This window comes from Meriones unguiculatus, chromosome X (genome assembly GCF_030254825.1).
Source record: "Meriones unguiculatus strain TT.TT164.6M chromosome X, Bangor_MerUng_6.1, whole genome shotgun sequence".
NCBI classification, from domain to species: Eukaryota; Metazoa; Chordata; class Mammalia; order Rodentia; family Muridae; genus Meriones; species Meriones unguiculatus.
This window is the reverse complement of record NC_083369.1, coordinates 135,406,093-135,431,622: the sequence shown is the minus strand read 5'-3', so window position 1 is coordinate 135,431,622 and position 25,530 is coordinate 135,406,093. Positions and strand designations below refer to the sequence as shown.

Below are 25,530 nucleotides of genomic sequence, written 5' to 3'. Positions count from 1 at the left end.
CCCATTTGCTTCTCTAAAGAGAGACTCCGCCTTTCAACACCCCCTGACAGCTCAGCTGGCCATTCGCTTCCACTACTTGGAGGCCCCGCCCCTTCAGGTCTCCTTTGGCAACCACTTCCGTCAATGCTTTGCCTGCTGAGTTTTCACTCAACTATTGGGTCGGTTGTCCCAGCGTGCAAAGCGCTGGCGGGAGGTTTGGAACTTGGTGCATCTGGAACTTGGCGATTTGGTAGCCTTGGAAAACTGTTTTCGTTTGTTTGTTTTGTTTTGTTTTGTTTGTTTGTTTTTCTCCTGACCCATCTCAGATGTGAGTATTCACCATATTTGGCGATTATTTCTATTAAGACTTTCTGCTGTAGTGTCTTGCGTTTTAGTGCTGGCAGGCCTGAAACTTGGTCTGTAGCCCAAGTTGGCCTCAACTCTAAAGATGCTCCTGTTTCTGTCTCTCTGATCCATATTACAGGTATAATCACCACTCTTTGTGGAATGTGAGACGCTTACAAGACAAATGTCTTTGAACTCTGCCTTCAAGTGGTTATAGAAAGTTAAAAGGAAAGATGTTATATTGAGGTACTTGTTAAGGAGGTGGGGGTAGGACTCTTGTTTCTGGCATGTAAGTGACACATGTGGTTGTCACAGCTACAGAATGGACGTGTATCTGATTTCTAATGGGTAAAAGCCAGGGATGCTGCCAAACTCACAAGACAGGTCACAATACATATCCAGGGTAAAATGCAAACATTGCCAAGGCAGGAAAAAGCTTAGATTTATAAAATACTGGAGCAAACTTCCGGTTTGGTGGTTTAGATGAACAATGTTGCCTTTCTTAAAAATTGATAGATACTGAAGATTACTTGTATTGTAAATTGTAGAAAACGGTTCCCCAGGGACTGGGGATATAGCTCACTGGTACAGTGCATGCTGGAGATCTGAAGTTCAGTCCCCAACAGCCCTTCCCTTCCACCATAAAAGAAAACCCAAGTCTCCCCTCATATACATACCCTCATCTGTAGCTGTTTCACCATAATAAGGCATTTAGGATCTATCCTGACATAGTTTCCAATATTTACATTTTTATGAGAGAATTGAACACATTGTTTAAAATTTGTTTGAAAACGTTCATAAAAATATTGGAATAACTAAAAGCCCCACTAGACTCCATTTGCCTACTTTGATACCCATATTCTTTATTAAAATTCAACCATAATCACAAGCAGTACATTTCTTTTAACTGTAGTGTGATATTCCATCTGCTTATATTCTCACTTGTAATCATTCAAAATTTTCGTTTTTATATTGCAAATAATAGTGTCATATCTATTTTAGAGCAGTAGTATCCTTTCAAATGTGGGTCTATTTCTTTGGGGTCAAGTTGAAATGTAGTTGCCAAAGATACTCATTCCAGTTTATTGCCATGTTAAATCCTGTAGTCATCTCTCTTTTTCATATGTTACTTCTTAATCATCCCCTAGTTGTGAACTTTGTTCCTCATTCATGTTAAATGCAGCTGTACCATCCTTTGATTTCTGTATTTTGAATTCTATTCCACGTGTTATCATTGCTTAAAAGAATGGCTCCCTATGTATAGCCACTAAATCAAGAAAGAACAGCATCTTCATATGTCTTTTGAATTTAGAGGATGTTCCTTTGATTACAATGATTTTATTCATTCTCTCACACTGACTTCCTATAGGCAGTTTGCTCTTAGGGAACTAAATGCCATGGCAATATGGTTAGGAGTGTAAGCTCAGGAGGCAAAGTGTCTCTTTTCAAATCTAGCAGTATTTCTAATTAGTATTGTAAGCATGGATTAGTGCTGCAATGTTGGGACAGTTTACCTTCATTAAAGTAAGGGGTCCACATTTACATAAGGGAATGAAGAATGTTTATTTTGAGAGGTTGGTTGTAAACCTGATATGATATAGTGCATGTATTTGTAAGTGACAGAAATAATAAGTGCTAGTGATTGCAGTTCTTTAATTCTTCTGTTCATTATAATAAGTTGTATTTATCCTTATTCTCCACATATTTTGAATAGTAATAGTTTTCCTCAGATCACAAAAATATATTGTTTTAAAGTAAGATGTATTTATGTGTTTTTTTTCCTGTAAATATTTTAAAGCTTTATCCTAAGAGGTTTTTTTGTTTGTTTTTATTATACATCCTGTATTAACATTGTTTTTAGGAAGCAGGAGCAGAGCCCAAGTGCCTTGGCTGAGAGGAACAACCTAATTGAACAATCAACATATTTAGGGAAGTCTGAGTTTTAAAACAAGTAAACCATTGACTAATATAAACTCATCTTATATTTAGTAGATTTGTAGTAGAAAGGGAAGTAGAACCCATAGGAAATTCCCTGAATCAGAAAGAATATCTGAAGTTATTTTTTTAGTGTTCTCATGGCTCTCCAGCCCAGGCTGGCCTAGAGCTCACCCTCTTTCTGATTGCATCTCCAGAGGGCTGAGGTTATAAGTATAGTCTACCGTGTCATGCCGTAAGGTACTTTTAAATTAAGTTTTGCTTAGGGTTTTGTGTGTTTATGTTCAAGGCCATGGCACACATATGAACTCTAGAGTTGTTCTTGCCTTTCAGGCAACTTGCTGAGGCAGAATCTCTAGTTTCTGCTGCTGCTTTGTATATTTCAGTCTTATTCCTATAAGCATTCAAGAGGTTCTCCTGTCTCCCATCTCACCAAAGGAATGCAGTGATTACAGGGCATATCAGTACATCAGGGGCATCTTTTATTTAGTCAACTCTGATCCTCCCACTTGTGCAGGCTTGTGCATCTAGCACTTTTACACACTGCCTTGGCAGAAGGTACTTTAAATAAAACATCTAAATAAAGCCTTCTCTAATGATAACACATTTAGGTATCTTTTTTAACTTATTTATTCACAGTCTTAGAATTTTTAAAATAAGTATGACATTGTCATACTTAAAGACACATGATACATACCTGTAATCCCAGCACTCCAGAGGCAGAGGCAGGAGAATTATAAGGCTAAGGTCAGCAAAGTTCAGTTAGATAGCAAGGCTTTCTCTTCATAAATTGTTGCCACAATTGTATAAATAGTTTTAATATATTTACTATAACTGAAATGTTTGATTATATGTGTGATAATTTTTCTAACAAAATATGTTTTCTACTATGCCTGTTCCATTTAGTCTTTCTCTATCTCTCCTTTTTTTTTCCCTGTAGGATTAAAGGCCTCAACTGGAATCTATTTGTATTTGGAACTGGATCAACACAAAGACTTGATGTATTAGAATGACTGGCAAACAAGCAATGCCATTTAATGAGCAAGCAAAGTTCTTGAGCTATAATGGGGAAATCCTTGTTTTTCAGTTGTCCAAAGGAGATTTTGCAGATTTTGAAATGCCTACAGATCCATCCATATTATATGTCAAAAGGATAATATTTGACAGAGAAACTAGTACATTTGTTCTGACATCCACTGGTTTTTTAAACATTGATGAGAAAGCTTCTCATTTAAAAATTCTATGTTGTAACTGTGTGTCAGATTTCAGAACTAGAATTAACCTTCCTTGCATTTTAATACAATGTAGAAAATTCAGTAGTAAAGCTTTTACATATTATATACTGTTTCTTCACAATGCCAACAAGTTTGAAAAGCTTTTTAATTTTCAACTAAACCATGCATTGGATGAGAGTGTAAAGATCTTTGATGGCCCTATAGTTTTTTGGCAACATCTCAACAAATTCTTCTATATCTCGTCCCAAAAGAGGAACGTTACTAATATCTCAGTTAAACTTTCCTCTATAGAGTGGATAGGTGAGATTGAAAATTTTGGTGTAGGTTTTCTGGGGCTAGCAGAACCATCTGAGACTAAATGTAGCCACAAGCTTTCAGAATCAGATTATGAATTTTCCGAATCCATCCTTTGTGTATATTCTCTTAAAAGTCAAGAAATACTAAGCAATAGTTACCTTATCCCTCTTGCTTACAGTAATGTAGTAACTCATGTGCATGTCTGTGCTGCTGAGATGGTTGAGAACCAGTTAAAAATGTCTTTGATTGCCCTGACACGAAAGAATCAGCTCATTTTGTTTCAAAATGGCATTCCTGTAAGAGCTTGTCAGCTTCCATTTCCAGATCCTTGTTCAGTTCAAATTCTAGATTCAGGTAAAGGAAACCGATTTTTCATCGTGTCATTCAGATCCAAAGCTTGTGCTGTTTCCGAAAAGAAATTTAAGGTACAGTGTTACTCGGTCTTAAAATAAAAAGTTGAGTTCGTAGTCTTGGGCTTTTCTTGTGTTTTGCTATCTTTTGTTTTTTGAGACAGGACTGGGTCTTAATATGTAGGATGGTTTTAAAATTTCCATTTGGCTTTCTTGGTCTTCTGAGTATTAGGATTATAGCCTTGTGCTACCATTATGTACACTATTTTTAGACTTTCTAAGCATTCCTGGTTTGCAAGTCAGTTTTTATCATTCATGAGTCTTTGTAGATATTTCTTTTTCTTTTCTTTTTTTTTTTGTCTTTTTACCTGATAATCGTTTTGGAGCTTGTATTTGAAGTCATAAAGCCTTTGAGTTCAAAAAGCATAAATGTATAACTCTAATTATATATACTTGTCTTTTAGTATAACTATTTATAATTTTTATTAATGTAATAGTATAGAAATTCCTAAGTTAGAGGAAATACAGTAATTATATTTGAACAATTATACTAGCAGTTAAGACAAAATAGTAAATATGGTGAGATTTAAAATGAAATGGAACATTTTCTAATAATGAATTCTGAGCCTTTACTTCCGTGAGAGGCTTTAGATAATAGAATAAATACATTATTAAATAATAAAATTAGATCTTTAATAGCAGCCTTGTGCCATATACAATGTAACACACTTTCTTTGTGGTAGCCATTGCTCTTTTCATTCCACTCCATTCCAGGAAGTCATTGAGGTAGCTTTAAAAATTACAAACAAGTAAAAATTCAAGTAAATGATGAAAATGCATACCAGCCCAGACAATCCTTCCTAAAAGCTCCAGAGATATTTAATTCAGTGATAGGACTACATTTTATCTTTGGCTTTCTCTTAAGTGGAAACTGCCTTTTTAAGTTTTGACAAGAATCTTTTTTAAAATATACTTTTGTATTTATTACAATTTATTCCCTTTGTATCCCAGCTGTAGCCCCCACCCTCATCCCCTCCCAATTCAGCCCTCCCTCTCTCATCTCCTTCCACACCCTTCCCACAGTCCACTGATAGAGGAAGTCCTCCATCCCTTCCATCTGAACCTAGCCTATCGTGTCTCATTAGGACTGGCAGCATTGTCTTCCTCTGTGGCCTGGTAAGGCTCCCTTCCCCCTCAGGGAGGTGATCAAAGAGTCAGCCACTGAGTTCATGTCAGAGACAGCCCCTATTTCCCTTACTAGAGAGCCCACTTGGAGACTGAACTGTCGTGGGCTACCTCTGTGCAGGAGTTCTAGGTTATATCCATACATGGTCCTTGGTTGTAGTATCTGTCTCAGAAAAGAACCCTGGGCCCAGGTTTTTGGTTCTGTTGCTCTCCTTGTGGAGTTCCAGTCCCCTCCAGGTCTTTCTATCTCCCCCTTCTTTCATAAGATTCTCTGCACTCTGCCCAAAGTTTGGCTATGAGTCTCAGAATCTGCTTTAATACCCTGCTGGGTAGAGTCTTTCAGAGGCCCTCTGTGGCAGGCCCCTGTCCTGTTCTCTATTTTCTCCTTCTTCTGATTTCTATCCTGTTTGCCTTTCTGAATGAGGATTGAGAATATTACCCAGGGTCCTCCTTGCTTAGCTTCTTTAGGTGTATAGATTTTAGTATGATTATCCTATATTACATGTCTAATATCCACTTATAAATGAGTATATAGCATGTGTGTCTTTCTGCTTCTGGGATGCCTCACTCAGCATGATCTTTTCTAGTTCCCACCATTTGCGACAAGAATCTTTTTAGTGAACATTTCAAAATTGAGGCCATTGTCAGGTATGCACAGATATTTGTATTTTCTATGGAAGATATTCGTATATTTTGTAGTTGTACTGTCTAATATAGCCACTAGCTTATGAAATTATTGAGTATGATACAGTACAGCCACTATAATGTTGCACTTTCATTGTCATTGACATTGTAAATAATCTAGAGATGTTTTAAAGCATATGGCAGGATGTGGGCAAATAATAAAAATATTATTGGATGTTTGAGATAGTGTAGTCCTGGCTATTCTGGAACTCACTTTGTAGACCAGGCTGGCCTCAAACTCAGAGATTCGCCTGCCTCTGCCTCCTGAATGCGGGGATTAAAGGTGTGCACCATTATGCTTCCGCTGTAAGTTATATACAATTTGTATACTAATAAGCATCCACAGATTTTTGGATCTACAGAATGTCTAGGAGCTAATCTTCCACTTATACTGGGCAATGACTATATTAAAATTACTTTTGCTTTTTAACTGAAAGTTTAAATTTGTATGTGCACTTCCCATTTTTGGCTCACTTATAGTAAACAGCAGTGTTTGAAATATATTCATTACAAATATGCATGAACATCCATGCATAGTTCTTTGATGTTTACATGTCCTAGGAATGTTAGAAGCTACACCCATAAAATCTTACCAACATGCCCGCCTAAACATGAGATGAACACATTAAACAAATTTTGATTGCCAATGTCTCCTTTCTATAGTTCATTATGTCCCATAATTGTGGGGAGGCATATGGATTTTTATATATTCTGCCTCTCTGTACAAGTAAAAAAATCACAGCTTTAGAAATTAGTCCTATAGGGCCAGAATCGCTATTTCATTATGTAGATTGAAGTGCCTTACTTACCTGTCTGTGCTCCTTGGATTCTGAGTGGGAAGTTTAGCTCTTGGGCCTTAGAGAGGTGATCTGGTACTTGTGCTCTATGGACCTTTAAGAATTCTATTTTAAACTTGGTATCTCCTATTCTATTATAAACAAAACAGATTGTTCTTTTTGAGTAGAATGTTTCTATGAGTCCTGCTGTAAATGATCCATTCATTTGCTTTTTTGTCCCTGATAATAACAATGCCTCCACTGTCACTCCTGGGTTTAATCTGTAAAGTTCATTTGAGTTTATTCTGCTTTGAGACCCCATTACACATACATGTACTAGCTTCTTTGGTATCATGTGCTACCAAATTCCTTGGGTAATTGTTCTGATTGTAAACAGCATATCCACTGAGGCTTATGGAAAATATGATTATCCTTAATTTAGCCATGCCAGAAAAAGAATCTTTACTAGAGTTTTACTCATGCAAAATGTTAGGCATCCTAAATTTTACTTATGGGAAGTGTTTAAATTTGGACATAGATCATGAGATTTTAATGCAGAAATCAGGACTGTAAAAGTCTCTAGACAAGCATTAATAAAATATGCCATAAATATCTTGTTATTTACAAAGTTGTCATAACCCCTTATGGTTTGGGATCCTATAGTAGCTTTATCTTTAGCTTTTTTATTACCACTTTTATCAGTAATTTGTAAGAATGAAGTTAACACATTAAAACTGGATGAAACAAAAAGACTTACTAGTTGGTTTACATTTTTTTTTCTTTCTGTGTTTTTCTTGTAACACTGCCTTTCTTTCAGGTTGTTGCTAAGTGGGAAAAACTTAGCTTAGTACTGATAAATGACTTTGTTGGAGTTGGAACTGAACAAGTACTAGTCATTTTTGAGGATTTTCTGAACGCAGATCAGCTGACTTCATTTACAATAACAGATTTTGTCAAAATAAGCTATTCAGTAAGTTCTGTTTACATGCATAGTTTTTAGTTTATGTATAGAGATGTATATATAAAATTTTTAGAATATATATATGGAGATATATAGATATATAGTATATATTATATATTACATGTTTTAATATACTAAATATATTACATATTTAGTATATTAAATATGGTATATATATATAGTATAGAGTGCCATTTTAGTACTTAAAAGTTTGTTCCTCTATTTAAATAGTTATGATCTCATACTCTAAAATTTTTAAATTATGTGGACTGAATTTTTTATATGTGTATGTTGTCCCTTTCAATAAACATTATAAATTGACCATACTTTTTATGTAAACTTCTATTATGGTATATCTAGTGATCATTCAAATGCCAGTAATACTTTAAGTGAACTTTATTGTTGAGTGTGAAATATCATTTTTGTATCAGTAAATAATATGGCATTGATTAAGGAATAAAAGAAAGTGAAACTACTTCTTAAAAGAGGAAATAAATGAATGACTGTGAGATGACTCAGTGACAAGAATAATTGTTGCCAATCCCAATGACCTGAGTTGTATATCTAGAACCCACATGGCAGAAAGAGGAAGTTGTTTCCCACAGGCTATCCTCTGACCTCCACATACTTGCCAGGACACATGCTGTGAAACACTCCCAATCTCAGAAATAAACAAATGAAATAAATGCAATAAATGCTTTAAAATACAAGAAAGAGTTAAAGCAATCTTGAAATATTTATCATAAAAGAAATAATTTTCCCTGAAGTTTCAGACCTAAGTAGAATCAGAATCTCTCCAAATGTTTTGTTTGTAATTAGAAAATAATCATTCTTTGCTGTAGGGTTTAATAGAAAGTAATGAGTAGATATTTTGTGATACAGATTTTAGGTGGTTGTAGTAGGAGTCATGGTGATACTTGCCTAGTTATCAGATATTGAAAATACATTATTTCTTTTTCATAAAGAACAGTCCTTTGGATAAATAGTGATTTAAATTATATGGACTGAATCTTTTATATGTATATGTTGTCCTTTTCAACAAATATTATACAAATTGACCCTACTTTTATATAAACTTGTGTTATGGATATCTAGTGATCACTCAAATGTCGGTAATGCGGTAAGCAAACTTCATTGTTGTTTCTGAAATATCATTTTGTACCAGTAGGTAATACAACATTGATTAAAGAAGAGAAAGTGAAACTTTAATAATAATTTTTCATCCTCTGAAATTTCATTTCATTTCAAAACTTGTGTTGATCTTTTCTGTTATTAGACTGAACCACCGGATTGCAGTGAAGACTGTTTTGCTGAAGAGGAACATGAAAATTATTATTTGGTGCTTCCAGCATTGGAAGCCCAGTTAGAAGTGAGTGTCTTTGCTGTTGCCTTTTGCTTTTTTTATTTTTTGGTTTTTTGCCTTTTGTTTTTGATTGATGAGTCTAACTGAAGCAAACAACATTGAAAGAATGATGCTTTCTGTATTAAGCAACTCTGTGATTTGGAAAAAGAAAAGGTATTTTAGAGAGCTCTATGTTTTGGGCACTGCTGCAAAAAACTAGTACTATTACGAAGGTAGAGTGTGGTGTTTCAGGCCTGTGATCTTAGCACTTGAGAGGCTGAGGCAAGGTGATTGTTAGTTTGAGTCCAGCTTTGTTTCTACACAGTTCCAAGATATCCTAGGCGACACAGCAACACCTGTCTCAAAAATAATAACTCAAACTATTGTGATGCTACATATAAGTATATTATCTAGAAATGATAACTTTTTGTAGTAGGGTTTAGGAGGGTTAGCAAGCTATCTGAATGAAAATTAAAGAAGCCCAGTTCTGGAAGCATTCTGCTGTATATGATCAGTATGTTACAGCCTCTAGAGGGGCAGGGAATATAGTTAAGGTATAGCACATTAACAGACATGTAATAGTCTACTCTCATGTTCTCCCTATTAAAATTTTCTACAAAAACCAGGCATGGTGACACCTGCCTATAACCCCAGCACTTAGGAGGAATAAGAGTTTAACATCAGTACATACCAAGTTCCAAGCCAGCATAGATGTGAGTCTCTCAGACAGACCATGAAAATCCCTGTAAAAGAATTATTGTTTTTAGCTAAATATGCTAGCTCTACTGCACTGTATTAGTTTTCGTTACTGACAAAATTTACAACATAATGCTAAAGATAATGGTTTTCAAGCTCTGGGTCATGACCCCTTTAGTGGCATATCAGATAGCCTAAATATCAGATATTTACATTATGATTCTTAACAGTAGCCAAATCACAGTTATGAGGTAACAATGAAATAACGTTATGGGAGAGAGTCACCACGACATGAGGAACTTTATTAAAAGGTTGCAGCATTAGGAAGTTTGAGAACCAGTGCTCTAAGGGAAGAAAAGATTTCCCTTGGATCACGGTATCAGAGATTCCAGTCCTTAGATGGCCGGCTGCAGTTGCATAGGGCTTGAGATGAGGCAGATTATCATGACAGCTAGAGTGTGGTCGAACACAGGCACACAACTCATGCTAGCCTTGAAGCAGAGAATGCCTAGGCTAATGTGCTTCCTCCTTTTCCCTTTTAACTTTTAGACCTGTAGCCTATGGGGTGATGTTGCCTCACATCCAGAATGAGTCTTGTCTCCTTTTGTTACTTATATTTGGAAAGATATCCTAGGCGACACAGCAACACCTGTCTCAAAAATAATAACTCAAACTATTGTGATGCTACATATAAGTATATTATCTAGAAATGATAACTTTTTGTAGTAGGGTTTAGGAGGGTTACAGATCCTGTGCTTATTATTATTATTATTTTGTCAACTTGGCAGAAGCCAAGATTATCTGGGAAGTGGAATGTCTTTTAGAGATTATTTCTTCCCTACTGCACATTTTATACATGATGAAATATACGGACCCAAAAAGATTAAATGCCTTAGAGCTAAAACTGGAATTCTTTATATCAATTTATTTGTTAGCATGGAATTAAATGGGGGAACCCAGACCTTAAAGAAACTAAAGGGCATGTAGCAAGATATTGATATCATGGTTTGTAATGCCCCACAACTAGACGTAACACAAATACTCCCAACAGAAGTGAATTGTAGTAATAAAATAGAGTGCTATAGAACACTGGAAAGGAAAGATGGACAGCTGTTAGAGATAACATCAACAACTTTAAAATCTGATATACACGGAATGATTTAAGAAATGTTCAGAAAACATACAAGACTAAAATACTCCTTAAGAATGTGCAAAAAAGTAGTAAGATTCACTGGATTTTGTTGTCAGGAGAGTTAACTAGCACAAAAACAAATAGAAATGATTAAGAACATTATTATATGTTACCTTTAAATACATTATTATATGTTATCTTTAAATATTTTGTTTTTAAAAATTATATGAACAGAATTTCAAACTTTGGATTAAAATTTTCTATCCTTGATGTTTTTGCTTATGTGAACACTGTTTTTGGAACAAAGTATTTCTACAAAAGAAACATTTGTTCTTGTTATTTTGTTTTGTAAATGTAACAGTGTTGAGAGACCTCAATTTTATTCATAGTGATACATGTTACTTAAGTCAACAATGAAATGGATACTAATGTAACAGGGTTCTCAGCGTGGTGACTAAACTCTATACCAGTTACTTCCTGTATCTTACTGCAAACACAATGAATTTCTTTTGTTAAGAGAAACAGAATCTATGAACAAAAGAGCCTTTCTCTGGAAGTCTTCTCTGCACAGTTTATCTGGAAAAAGTACTTCCTGAATTAAAGATATGTCTAGTTTCATTTGAAATTGTGTCTCTGGTAACTTTTTCTCTTTCTATTTTACAGGCATCTTTTGTTTTTCTTAACAAACTCCAGCAGCATATCTCATTTAAAGATGCATTTATTGCAAACTCTTGGAAGGCTCTTTTAAATTCAGTTTACGGGAAAGTTGATAGTATGCCAAGTGATGAGGAGGTAAAGCTAATCATGTGACTATTTTATCATTTAATCAATTGACAATATACAGTCTGTTAAAGAGGTACTTAAATTAGAACAAAGTAGAAAATATTGCTTATTAGATTGACGAATGATAGTTAATGGCAGATGTTGATGATACTGAAAAACATTTGATTTAAGGAGCCATTATTTTTATTGGTATGCTTCAATTCAAACCCAGCTCTGCAACTTTGTTAGCTATGTAACTTCAAGCAAGTTACTTAACTGCCCTTTAGCCCATTTGTCTTACTCTAAAATGTAGACAACAATATAACTGACAAAGGATACTGCGGTTCTTACCTGGGTTCAATGAATTGATGTACAAATGGTATTTTGATATAAAAGTAAAGGTTCAGTAAGTAATACAGTTACTATGCCTAATACTGTGATTTCTTTTGTTATAATCCTGTATTTATAGTAAGGACTTGAGAATGGCCCGGATAATAATGTTAAATTTCAGCAGACTTGTATATACTAACCATAAAAGAATAATCAATTTTATTATGCAGAATTTTAGATTTTGAGCTCAATGCAAGTCACAGATGGGGTTGTTTTCACTATGCTTGTCGTATATATTATCAAACCTTACTGAAATCCAGTCTTAGTGCTAATATCCAGAACATATAAAGAACTGAAGAAGTTAAACACCAACAAACCAAGTAATCGAATTAAAAAATGGAGTACAGAGCTCAACAGAAAATTCTCAACAGAGGAATATTGAAAGGTAGAAAAATACTTAAAGAAATGCTCAACATCTTTAGTCATTTAAGAAATGCAAATCAAAACCACTCTGAGATTTCATCTTACACCCATCAGAATGGCTAAGATAAAAAACTCAAGTGACAACACATGCTGAGAGGTTGTGGAGAAAGGTGAACCCTCCTCTACTGCTTGTAGGAATGTAACCTTGTACAACCACTTTGGAAATCAATCTGATGCTCTTTCAGACAATTAGGAATAGTGCTATCCCATGATCCAGTATATCCTAAGCATATACCCAAAAGATGCCCCACCATTCAGTAAGGACATTTGCTCAGTCATGTTTGTAACAGTTCTATTCATAAAAGCCAGAATCTGGAAAGAACCTAGATGTCCATCAATGGAGTAAGGAATACAGAAAGCATGGGACATTTACACAATGGAACACTACTCAGCAATTAAAAACAATGAAATCACGAAGTTTGCAGGCAAATGGTGGGAACTAGAAAGATCATCCTGAGTGAGAAAACCCAGAAGCAGAATGACACATATGGTATATACCCACTTAAAAGTGGATATTAGTCTTATAATATAGGATAAACAGACTAAAATCTATAGTCCTAAAGAAGCTAAACAACAAGGAGGACCCTAGGGAATATGCTTAATCCTCATTCAGAAGGGCAAACAGGATAGATATGGGAAGTAGGAGAAGACAAGGAACAGGACAGGAGCCTTCCACAGAGGACCTCTGAAAGAATCTATCCACCAGGGTATTGAAGGCAGAGTGCCAGAAACTTTATGAAAGAAGAGTGAGATAGAAAGACCAGAGGGGACAGGAACTCCACAAGGAGAAAAGCAGAGGCAAAATACCTGGGCCCAGGTGATCCTGCAGAGACAATACTCCAACCAAGGTTCATGCATGGAAAGGACCTAGACCCCTGTTCAGAGGAAGTCCATAGGCTGCTCAGTTTCCAAGTGGGTTTCCTAGTAAGAGGTACAGGGGCTGTCTCTGCCATGAAATCAGTGGCCGGCTCTTTGATCATCTCCACCTGGTGGGTGCACCCTTGTCGGGCCATAGAGGGAAAATTATGCAGCCAGCCTTTATGAGACCTGATATGCTAGGGTCAGATAGAAAGGGAAAGAGATCCTCCCCTATCAGAGGACTAGGGAAATGGCATGGGGGTGTGGGACTGGGAGGAAACGAGGGATGGGGCTGCAGCAGGGAATCAAAGTGAATAAACTGCAATAGATAGATAGATAGATGATAGATAGATAGATAGATAGATAGATAGATAGATAGATTAGTGAAATTTAAAAATAAAAAATAAAATCCCGGCTAATGTCCCCACTGACTCTACATTAGATAACTCATCTTCCAGTCCATTTTTTCTTCTTGACCTGAGTATATATAATGTTTCATGAATTTTATAATAAGTTATATGTAACCTATAACTCCATATTATTTTCATTATTTATTTTATACCATATTATAATTTATTCTTAAATGCTTCTGTGGTGTCCAGCCTTTTGATACTGCAATATGATGTAATCATCTCCAGATTTACTGTGCTGCATTCATAGCTATCTTGGTAAGGATTTGGTCTGTGATTCTCGGGTTGGGTATGCTGCATCATGCCATAAAGCCACAAAGCTGTTTTGCCTTATATACATTTTGATTCATTGAGTGCATTTTTTTTGTAGTTACCTATTTTAACACTTTTTTTGAAGGACTGCCTTGTTCCTTTCTGTGATGAATATGAAAACAGTGTGCATACCCCTGAGGAAAAGTTATCAGAGAATTTTCCAGAGCCAGATCATATTGTAGAGCAGACATGGTGTCGTATACTAGATGATGAATTAGTTGTTGGAGTGAAAGTCACATCTTTGAAGCTGTAAGTAAATTTTTATGTACTAATTCTATGTTAATGGTGCATAGCAGTACTGTCTAATAGAAATTAATTCACAGTGTATAAAATTTTAATTGTTTTAATAGCCACTTTAAAAATTGAATAAAAACAAGTAAAATTAATTTCAGTATTTTATTGGATACCTTTCATCCCAAGTTTCATTTCAATGTATAATCAGTTTAAAAAGTATTAATAAGCCATTTGTTTTCATCCTGAACTTTTGAACTTTGGTTTGTATAACACATTACGATTCACACCTGCTATGTCTCTACTGTTTGCTACTTATATGTGTCTTGGCCAGCATTGCTCTACAAATATCCATTTTATACATATGTGTTGAGTTTACTTGAAGATCATGACAGTTAAGATGGTATTCTCACGGTAGAGATAATTAAGCACATTGAAACTTTTTATCAAAACATTGAGAAGAATTAGGAGCATGTAGAAACTTTTAACTAGAATGGACTAGAACAAGTTTAGTTAGTAACAGTATCTGATTATAAAGACTGTTTCTCCTTTGGCTTAGAAATCATGGATAGGGAAATAATATCTCTGCTGTCTGTAGCCTAGCAAAAGCTTTTCCACCGCAATAATGAACCACAAATGTGCACAGAGGCAAAGGACAAGTTGGAGTGACTATGGTAATATAATGGAGTTCAAACAGTTTACCTAATGATTAGAGCTTTCCACTTAATCTTTTTTTATTGAGTTTCTTTTTGTTTTCTGAGACAAGATCTCACTCTGGACTCCTAAGTTGATCTAGAATCCTGTTTTGGTGAGCCTGGCTTTAATTTCTTGATCCTTTTATCCCAGCCACCCCAGCTCCAGGATTCCAAGTTTGTATGTTACTAAGTATATTGCTTATTCACTAACTTCTAAGGTGTTTGAGGTGATCGATTATATAGGGTTTGGGCTTTCCTGTTGCATGTGTTGAATTAGATGAATCTTTTTTTCTGGTATACAGGTTTTCCAATCTTGAGTTTTATTAACCCAAATTCATTATATAGTTTTGGTGCATTGATGATAAATTTGCTTTGCTAATGTTTGGTCAAGAATATTCACATTTGTGAACATGTTTGAAAATGGCTTGAAATTTTCTTCAGTAATACTTAGTTTTAGTACCAAAGCTGGAAGAGTATGTTCATTGATTCATTTATTAAACAAATAAATGTGTTGAGTCTTGCTGTGTTGCCTGGGCTCAAGTCATCCATCTGCTCATCTCAGCCTCCTACAAAGCTGGGGCTATTTTTTTCCTGTTCTATGGAAGCTTGTATAAAATCGGAATTATTTGGGCTTTGACATGATTGTAGTGATCTGGAAGTCAGTGGACACCTAACATTTTCTTATTTAACTGTAATCAATTTCTCTAAAAGTTATAGATAATTCAGTTTAGAAAAAAAAAACTTTACTTATATTTTTCCAGTAATTTAATGCTAAGATACTTATAAATATTTTATCAGCTGTTTCTTAAGTAGTTTTTATTCTAAATCTTGTGTCGATTTAGGAGCAGTTTTGCCAGAATTTTGTTCATTTTATTACTTTTTAGTTTAATAATTTTGATTTTTTAATCTCTTTTTAAAAATTAATTTCTTTATTTTTATTAATTACCATTTATTCATTTTGTATCCCAGTTGTAGCCTCTTCCCTCTACCTCTCCCAATACCACCCTTCCTCCTTCTCCTCCCATGCCCCTCCCCCAGTCCACTGATAGGGGTGGTCCTCCTCCCCTTCCATCTGACCCTAGTCTATCAGGTCTCATCAGGACTGGCTGCATTGTCTTCCTCTGTGGCCTGGTATGGCTGTACCCCCTCAGGGAGAGGTGATCAATGAGCCAGCCCCTGAGTTCATGTCAGAGAATGTCCCTGTTCTCTCTACTAGAGGACCCACTTGGAAACTGAGCTGCCATGGGTTACATCTGTGCAGGGATTCTAGGTTATCTCCATGAATGGTCCTTATCTTCCTTTGTGGCCTGGTAAGTCTGCTCCCCCTTCAGGGGGAGGTGATCCAAGAGCCAGCCACTGAGTTCATGTCAGAAACAGTCCCTGTTCCCCTTGCTAGGGAACCCACTTGGACACTGAGCTGCCATGGGCTACATCTGTGCAGGGGTTCTCCAAAATATGTTCAAGTATACAACAAGGACATTTGCTCAACCCTGTTCATAGCAGCTTTATTCATAATAGCCAGAATCTGGAAACAAACCAGATGTCCCTCAACTGAGGAATGGATACAGAAATTGTGGTACATTTACACAATAGAATACTACTCAGCAATTAAACACAAGAAAATTTTGAAATTTGCAGATGGATGGTGGGACCTAGAAAAGATCATCCTGAGTGAGTTAGCCCAGAAGCAGAAAGACGTACATGGTATATACTCACTTATAAGTGGATATTAGACATATAATATAGGATAAACATACTAAAATTTGTACACTTGAAGTTAAGTAAAAGTATACTTAGTACACAGTGCCTTCTTCCATCAGGAAGCATGCAAAAATCATTTGGGATTTATTAACCAGAATAATCTTATAAAGACAAGCTCCTTGGTAGCTATATGCTTATACCCTCCATTAATGTGATTGTGATTGAGAAAAAAAAAGAAGCCTACATATAAAAGGTGTTTGTTCATACCTGAGAGGATTGTTGTTTCTGGGTACTTTTGATGTACAGAGATAAGAACTACCTTTGGTTTGTTGGTTGACTGTGGGTTTTTATTCTTAGTGATAAAACCCAGCATATGCTTTCAATTCAGAGTAAAAAAAGAAACTTCATAGTCTTATCACTACCAGTCTTATATCTCAATTTCTCCCTGCTTGCTGAAAATGTAGTTCTCAGATGCAGCAACAAAATTGCTATTTTCTTCATTTTACTATCTATATATGGTATTCAAAGATTCAAAATATGTTTCTCTGAAGTTCTTTTCGTATTTTTAAGTTCTTTGCATCATTTTTAGTATAATTCTATAGGTAGCAAAATTCTTCTCTTTGGAACATATCACCATTCCTTGATAATGGTATTAGAGCTTGAATGTGCCTAAGTAATCCTGAGTTATAGTTGTAAATTGTAAGAAATATCATTCAGAAGAATTTCTAAAAGATAAGCAGTTATCTATATTTAAAAATTAGATTTTCAGCCTCTTTGATACCTCAATCACTATAGTTTTTCAGAGGCCATCTGTGGAAGGCTCCTGTCCTGTTCCCCGTCTTCTCCTGCTTCCAATGTCTATTGTGTTTGTCCTTCTGAATGAGGATTGCACATCTTCCCTAGGGTCTTACTTGTTGTTTAGCTTCTTTAGGAGTATAGATTTTAGTACCAACCAAAAACAATGCATGGAGAGAACCTAAAACCCTGGCTCAGATGTAGTCCATAGACTCAGTCTCCAAGTGGGGTCCCTAATAAGGGTATCAGGGGCTGTCTCTGGAATGAATTAAGTGGCAGGTGCTCTGATCACTTTCCCCTGGGGGGTGCAGCCTTGCCAAGCCATAGAGGAAGACAATGCAACCAGTCCTGATGAGACCTGATAGGCTAGGGTCAAATATAAGGGAAGGAGGATCTCCCCTATCAGTGGACTAGAGGAGAGGCATACGAGGAGAAGAAGGAGGGAGGGTAAGATTAGGAGGAGATGAGGGAGGGGGTCACAGCGGGGACATAAATTGAATAAATTGTAATAAATGATAATAAAAATATTTAAAAAATTAGATTTTTCAGTTATTCAGAACAGTTCAAGACAGAAGTATTTTCAAATTATTTTCTATATTGTTTTAAAGTTTTTAAAAGTATTTCTAAAGTATTTTTTAAATTATTACTGGAACTTAAAAATTAGTAATTTCTCTATTTGTTTTAATACTAGTTTATTCTTTGATAATTTCATACAATGTATTTTCATTATATTATATTAGCCCTCCTTCCTGAGCTCCTCCCAGATTTGCCTCCACCTCCTTACCTAGCCACCTTCATGGTATCTTCCTTTTTAAACCCAGGAAGACTAGTTTATGTTGGTCAACTCCTCTTGGGTTGAGGGTACTACTCAGGAGTGTGGTTGATATATCTGAGTCACAGACTTTTCAAATTTATTTGGCTTTTACTTTCAGCACTTTAAATATTTTGCATTGACATGATTTTTCCTAGGGAAGGAGAGAGTAACTGTTTTTGTTTTGTAAACATTTAATGATTTATTTGATGTTTTAAAAAGAACATGTAGAATGAATGAAATTCCTTTTTTTTTTTTTCACAGATCTCCTAATGAAATGACTTTATCACTGATAATGGATCAAAGCAACAGGTCCAGTTTTCAGCTTATGAAGTGTCGAAGTCAGGTGATTAGTTTGAGTATGAATTCTTTTCCAGAAGCATACTTTATGCCAGGGGAAACAGGACCAGAGACAAAAAGGATCAAGTTGACCTCTGGTAGCAAGGAAGAGGAAAGCTCTTCTTGTGGACAATCATCTAAGACACAATCTACACACATAATTACTGCCATAACGTCTCTTTCACCACTTTTAGTATTCAACAAATTGTGTTGTACTGTGCTGCTAAACATTAGTGACAGAGATAATGATAAACATACCGTGCATGATTATGTTGTATGTGGCAACCTTGATTTTAATCTACAAGATCTTTTTAGTAGGAAACACCTACTGGCATTCCCGAAGAAGCAAGAAATAGGTAATTTGAGGGGTAATTTTTTATTGTATGCTTAATTGGATCAGAAGATTTTGAAAACATGGTTGGGTAGCAGAAAGAATTTAAGGCTAGAACTTGCAATGTGTTTTTCTTGTAGAACATACGGAAGATCTTTTTTCACTTCTTGCAGTATTGCACAAATATTGTTTTCGTGTCACATCACCTACCCATGCCCCGAATTTAATGAAGATATGGCTCTTGGAACACATGAAATGTGAAAGAATCAAAGAATGTAGCGAAATATACCTGTATAAAAAGCTGGGAAACTGTGGAGCACTCTTCTCCTGGGAAAAAAGAACAATATTTGAAGGAAATTTAACAGTATATTGCAGGTAATGTACATCCAGTTCAAACCAGTTCAGAGAAGTTCATGTATCAAGTGGTCTCATAACACTCTCTCAAAGCTGGGCAGTAGTGGTGGTGCATAACTTTAATCCCAGCACTCAGCAGGCAGAGGCAGGTGGATCTTAGTGAATCTGAGGACAGCCTGGTCTACAGCATGAGTTCTAGGACAACCAGGGCTACACAGTGAAACCCTGTCTCAAAAAAAAAAAAAAAAAAATATATATATATATATATATATATATATATATATATATGCAAACAAAATCTCTGTGTAGAATTCTGCATTAGGACATGTCACAGTCATGGTGTGGTATTGCTTGAATGGACTAAAAATCAATGTCTCGGTTTTAATATTTTTTTAAGAACCTAGTAATTATTTTAGAATTTATCCCTTCACAATAGTGAATTTTCAGTAAGTACTATGTGACTGTTGTCACGGAGGAAAAGATACATAAATCAGGCCAGTAACTTGATTGTTACTATGTTAATTAGTAAAGGACACATGTATTGATATAATCAGGATTTTATCAATGACAGCATGCATTTATATTATTGTTCTTAGTTTCTATGAATAAATATAAATTGATTACTATAGTATTTTGCATGTGACCATTATGTCACATTGTGTTTGTCTTTTATTTCAGGAATCAAGGAGTTTTGTTCCAATGTCTTGACCATCTCATCAAAGCTCTACCTGGAAAATATGTCTTCAGCTATCTGAAATTTGAAAAGGAGGATTTCTTAATTGGTCATTTGTCATCCACTTTGGAGAAGGAGCTTATTACCTTTTGTTCTCTCTCTACATCTGCCTTTGAATATGTTAGAGATGGGTTTACGTATACAAATGAAACAAGCAAAATAAATGAGAATACCTCAGTTGATTCAGAGGTAGAGGCCAAAATCTGTCTGCATAAGCAAGAAGTTCAGAGAGAAAGGCTACTGAAGGACTTGAATCTGAAAGTAAATGCCCACAGTTATGCAGAGATGACTTTGGCATTAGCTGACATTCAGCTGAAATCAGACCTCATTGTAAAGCAACTGGCTGATTTATAAGTGCACTTTAAAAATCTTGATTTAAAATATTTAAACTGCGTGTTGAGGGGGGCTTCAATCAAGATATATAATGAATAAATTGTGAAAAAAAAGTAGAAAAAATATAAACTGTCATAAAGTATTGGCTTCACTTGTTATCCTTTGTTAATATAAAGATTAAAGCCTATTATAATCCCTAGGGTATTTTTGTTTCGTTTTGTTTTGTTTTACTATTTTTGTGGTTGATGGGGGGGTCTCATTTTGTAGTCTACGCTGTCGTGGATCTCATTATGGAGCCAGGACTTGTGTTATTTATGATTGAGGAAATCTTTCTGCCTCAACTTCTTGAGTACCAAAATTGGAGATATATGCCATCCTAGCTCAATTGTCAATTTTATTGACAACTACATAGTATTTTTTTTAATAGAGCATCAGTTCTTATGTTGTCATTTTATCTGCCTCTGCTTTTACTTTCTAAAGCAAGTGGCATTTGACTATGTGTGGTGACTTTTCTTTTTATGTGTTATTATTTGTCGGGGAGCACATTATGTTTATACAATCAGAAAAACTAAGACAAAGAGTCTTTGTTAATGACACTTAGGACTGGGTGATTTCTTTTATGGAGCTCTGTTTTGTGTTCATTTGGAGGTTTAGTGGCATTTTTGGCTTCATCTACCCTCTAGATGCTCATAGTATTCCCAACCTACCTCTGGAAAGTAGTAAAGGCCAGGATCCTCTGAAACCTTCTGCTGTGCAAGGACAGCCCACACAGCAAAGAACTAAATCTAATAGTCCAAAGAACTAACATGTTAATAATTTAGGCTGAGAATCCTTTTTTTAAATTTTCCACTCAAGGAAAAATATATTTTGCTCTATTAAAAAAAAAAGCCACTTGAGTCTTTTTGTATATTCTGCTACTTAGTAAAAAACAGCTTCAAATGGATGAAAATTCAGTTAGATTGCCAGAAGCCACAATCAATTTCTAGCTATTTATATCTAGCTCTTCCAGAAAATTAAATATAGTGTTGAGTGAGACCAGTTTGTGGGCCTCTGGTTATATTGTATTAGACAGCTGCTCTGAAATTACACAGCTCTGTATGACTGTAAAGAACTTAGGACATCTTTCTTAAAAGTGTACCTCTCAAAGGGCTAAGTGTACCTCATAGGCTACTGTACTATTAAAAGTAAAACTGTGGTTCTAGGCAGAGTTTACTGGGTAAAAGTCTTTGCCATGCAAGGTTGGGGACAGTTCTGAGGCTGAAACCCTACAAAAGCTGGATGAAGAAGCATGTGCCTATAATGTAGTACTTTAACTGCACCTACAGTGAAAGGAGAAGCAGAGACAGGAGTTTGCCCAGAAATTCACCGGGCTAACATGAACAGTAGCAAATGGTTCTGTATACACACACATGGTACATGCCAATGAAATTTGAAAATGCTTTCTGAAATTCCTACTATAGGCAAAACCTGAAATGCTAAATTCTAACTAGACTAATATGGTTCTTAGTAGAGACATTTTAAAGTGAAAATTCATTAAAGAACTGATATATAGGATCTAGTGAGACACACTTGAAAGAGATAAAAATTCAACCTATTTTCTCTTTCTGAAAAAGAATTGTAAAAAAAAAATCAACAATATTTGGTACGTTTGTGGGCGTGCAATGTGGACTTCACAGAACACTTTTGGGAGTCATTCTTCTGCTACATGGGTCCTAGGCATTGGATTCAGGTAATTAGTCTTAGCACTTAGTGCCTTTTCCCACTGAGTCATCTCTCTAACTATCAGAAAGAATTTTTTTTCTTACTGAAATGATATTTTATTTTCAAGTCTTTTTATTTTTATTAATTACAGTTTATTCACTTTATATCCCACCTGTAGCTCCCCCCTTCCCCTCCCAATCCCACCATCCCTCCCTCCCTCTTCTCCACTCATGCCCCTGCCCCTCCTCTTCCCCCTCAGGGGGTGCAGCCTTACCAGGCCACAGAGGAAGACAATGCAGTCACTCCTGATGAGACCTGATAGATTAGGATCAGAAGGAAGGAGAGGAAGACCTCCCCTAATTCTTAACTAATAAATAAGAGCATCCAGAAATGAGAGGAAGTGGGGTGGGATATAGGCAAAAAGGAATCTTCATGGTTCCTTTTGTTCTACCAATCTTGAATAAGATGGTGATTGCCTTCTTAGCTGACAGAGATAAAGATGATTCTTGAAAGTGATACCTTATGTTTGCATGTGTGAAGTACTAATTGATCCCTTGCTGCCAGAGCCTGCCAGCAGAGTCGAATGGTTCTTGAGTTGGGAGTGAGGATTAAAATCAATGAACTAACACACAACACATGGGACCTTTCCGAGAGGCTCTAGTGGAGAGTAGACCAGCAGCCTGGCTTTATTTCAGACTGCTTTTAAGCCAGAGTAAAAACAGCTCAGCACAAAGGATTAAATTCACAAGGAGGTGAAACAAGAGGTGTGATTTGATAAGCTATTCCACCTGCTGTCAAAAACAAAAGGAGATGGACTTGGAAATTCTTCCCTGACTTCAGTGAAGGCCTGGTAAAACCAGTCTTTCCTCTGAGATTTAAATATCAAAGCAGCTGCTAGAACAGCGGTTCCCAACACCTTGCTTTATGCTTCCCTGTACCTCTGAAAGGGGGAGCCCTCCTTCCCTACCTACTGACCAAGTCTATCAAGTCTCATCATGTCTTCCTCTGCAGCCTGGCTAGGGGAAGGGAATATATGGGAAGAAGGAGGGAGGATGGGACCTGGGGAGACCAGGGAAAGGCCTACGATCCAGACATAAAGTGAATAAATTAAAAAAAAATTAAATTAAAACTCAAAAAAATTATTTGTACCTAATGATCTGGGTGTGTAAATAGTTTAAAAAGAATACATCTGTCAATTTGCCCAAATGCTTTAGAGAAAAAAATTTAAGATATTTAGAGAAAAATATGTGACAGTTGTTCAGGTCAGGGCCTAGATATAGCGAAGAGTCAATAATATTTATTGAAAGGTAGCTGTATGCTTATCAGTCATTTTGAAGTAATTCATATGCATATTTGTACATATTATTTTGCCAGTTAATTTCTTTTTCAGTATTAGGAAATACTCTGCCACTCAGCTGTAATCATCCAGATCTCTCAGTTTAAAATTTTAATATATTTTAATTAAAATGTAATTACACCATTTACCTCTTCTCTTCCCTCCCTCCAACCTCTTCCATGTCCTGTCATTCCAGTCCCTCTATTGTCCCCAACTCCAGTCTCCCTCTTAAATTGATGGTCTTTTTGTGCGTGTGTGCAACAAAGATATAAATACAGCCTGTGGAGCCTTTTTTTATTGTTTGTGTGTGTTAGTATTTATTTAAAAAATGATGCCATGCACACAACAGGTATTATATGGAAGAGGTTTATTGGATGGAGCTGGAGAGAGAGAAAGAGAGAGACATAGTTGGTGGAGGGGTTGCCCCAACAGAGGGGAGAGGGCAGGAGAGGGGGGAGAGCAAGAGAACAGGAGAGTGGACAACAGGTCACCATGTACCTGTCAAAGATGATGTCATAGCATGCAGGTACTGACATAGGACATTGCCAGGACCCTAAAGGTCCTTAATGGAAGGCCAGTTGAATTGCCTGCACAACATAACATTCCTCTCTTATTCTTTAAATAAAAAAATGAGGAGCTTGGGCTGCTTCTCATGTAAGTCATTTAAAGTATATAAATGTAGGTTCATTGGAAGTAGTTCTTTGTCATCATGCAAGGGGTAAGAGAGAGAGAGAGGGAGGAAAAAATAAGAGCTCCAAAATGTACAGAGTACATGCTGAAGAAGAGAAAAAGTCCATGCCTTGAAAAGGTCATGGTAGAGAGTGGAGTTGCCAGCCAAGCCCAGCAGCAGGTAGGGACTGAGGAATGCTGGGAGAACCTGGAGCTGTTGGTCCTGGGCCTGAAGCACACCATTCCAGCCTTTTTGTTGAGAATTAGTGGATAATGGGCAAAGAAATCAGTCATCTTTAGCTACTTCCTGTGGACACTAAGGCGGCAATAGGGAGGTCAAAAGGCTGAAATGTTGGCCAAGCCCAGGAAGAGTAGGCTGTTTTGATGCTGTCCAGGATCTATGAGAACATCTGTGGCTGGGAGGGAAAGTGCAGCTCCACCTTGACAATCTCTGAGGTTAGACTGGAACACCTATGGTAGCTGGTTTGGTGCTGTCTTGGATATAGGAAACACCTGGGTCTGGCAGGATACTGGAACATATATATAGGCAGAAGACAAAGCTAAGTAGGTTACAGAGAAAATTTCTTTAGGTGTACATTACTTTTAGGTGTAAGTTTGAAACTTCTGGGGAAGGCTAACAGAGATAGAAGAAGAGACTTGAACATAGGAACCTCCATTTACCCCAGGGGGACCTTTATTTACCGATCGCTGACAGTAATTTAAAAGATTTTGCTTTGAATCTGTCATCTAAGGAAACTGAGGCCAAGTTTGGCTGCAGAAACATGTAAGCCTAGAGGCTCTTAAAGTGGCGCTAGGTGTACAAATCTAAAATTATTTAGAAAGCATCTCAGAGGAGAGCCTGGGGATATGGTGGAAGACAAAGAGTTTCCATGGGTGAAGAGAGAAAAGTCAGTTTTGCCCATCTTTAGGACATCCCCACAAAGTACAGAAGAGCCAGAGATTCAGGGGGCACAAGCTGGCAAAGCAGGTCGTCACGAGCAGTGCCAGGGGCCACAGGGATGATTTCTGAAAGACAGGGCTCACCTAGTACTAAGATTCTCTGATGGCGCATCTGACGTGTGAGAGAAAAGGAAAATCTGAGAGACTATGTTGGTCAAAAGAAAAAAGATTGTTCGCCCAAGGAAGGTGTCTTTGTGAGTGTCAATGAGAAAGGAGGGTACTTCTGTTTCCCAGTGAAATAGAGAGATACCTGTCAATCTCTCAGACAAAGGGGAATGTTTACAGTGACCATGGAAGGGAACTCATCAATCTTCTGGTGTTGGGTGTTGGATGTATGGCTGTAGCAACTGGGTAGCCAAGAAAGAGGAGCCCCAAAACCAGGGAAAGGGGCAGAGGAACCCCCACCTTTTGAGATAGACAATAGGTGCAGTACTTATCTGGAGCAAAACTGACTTGATAAATAGATTTG

At 36.4% G+C, this 25,530-nt stretch overlaps 1 protein-coding gene across 2 annotated transcripts; it reads left to right on the top strand.

Moving 5' to 3' along the window:
* Nucleotides 1-123: 123 nt before the first annotated feature.
* Nucleotides 124-20,564, top strand: Fancb (FA complementation group B). Of its 2 annotated transcripts, XM_060374556.1 has the most exons (10): nucleotides 124-307; nucleotides 464-570; nucleotides 3,200-4,216; nucleotides 7,604-7,756; nucleotides 9,024-9,116; nucleotides 11,581-11,709; nucleotides 14,158-14,321; nucleotides 18,570-19,000; nucleotides 19,116-19,350; nucleotides 20,008-20,564. In XM_060374556.1, the coding sequence occupies exons 3-10, from the start codon at nucleotides 3,269-3,271 to the stop codon at nucleotides 20,414-20,416; spliced, it is 2,562 nt and encodes an 853-aa protein (XP_060230539.1). In that variant the 5' UTR covers nucleotides 124-307; nucleotides 464-570; nucleotides 3,200-3,268; the 3' UTR covers nucleotides 20,417-20,564. The 2 variants fall into 2 exon arrangements, with proteins under 2 accessions (XP_060230539.1, XP_060230538.1); XM_060374555.1 differs by lacking the exon at nucleotides 464-570.
* The last annotated feature ends 4,966 nt before the right edge of the window (nucleotides 20,565-25,530 follow it).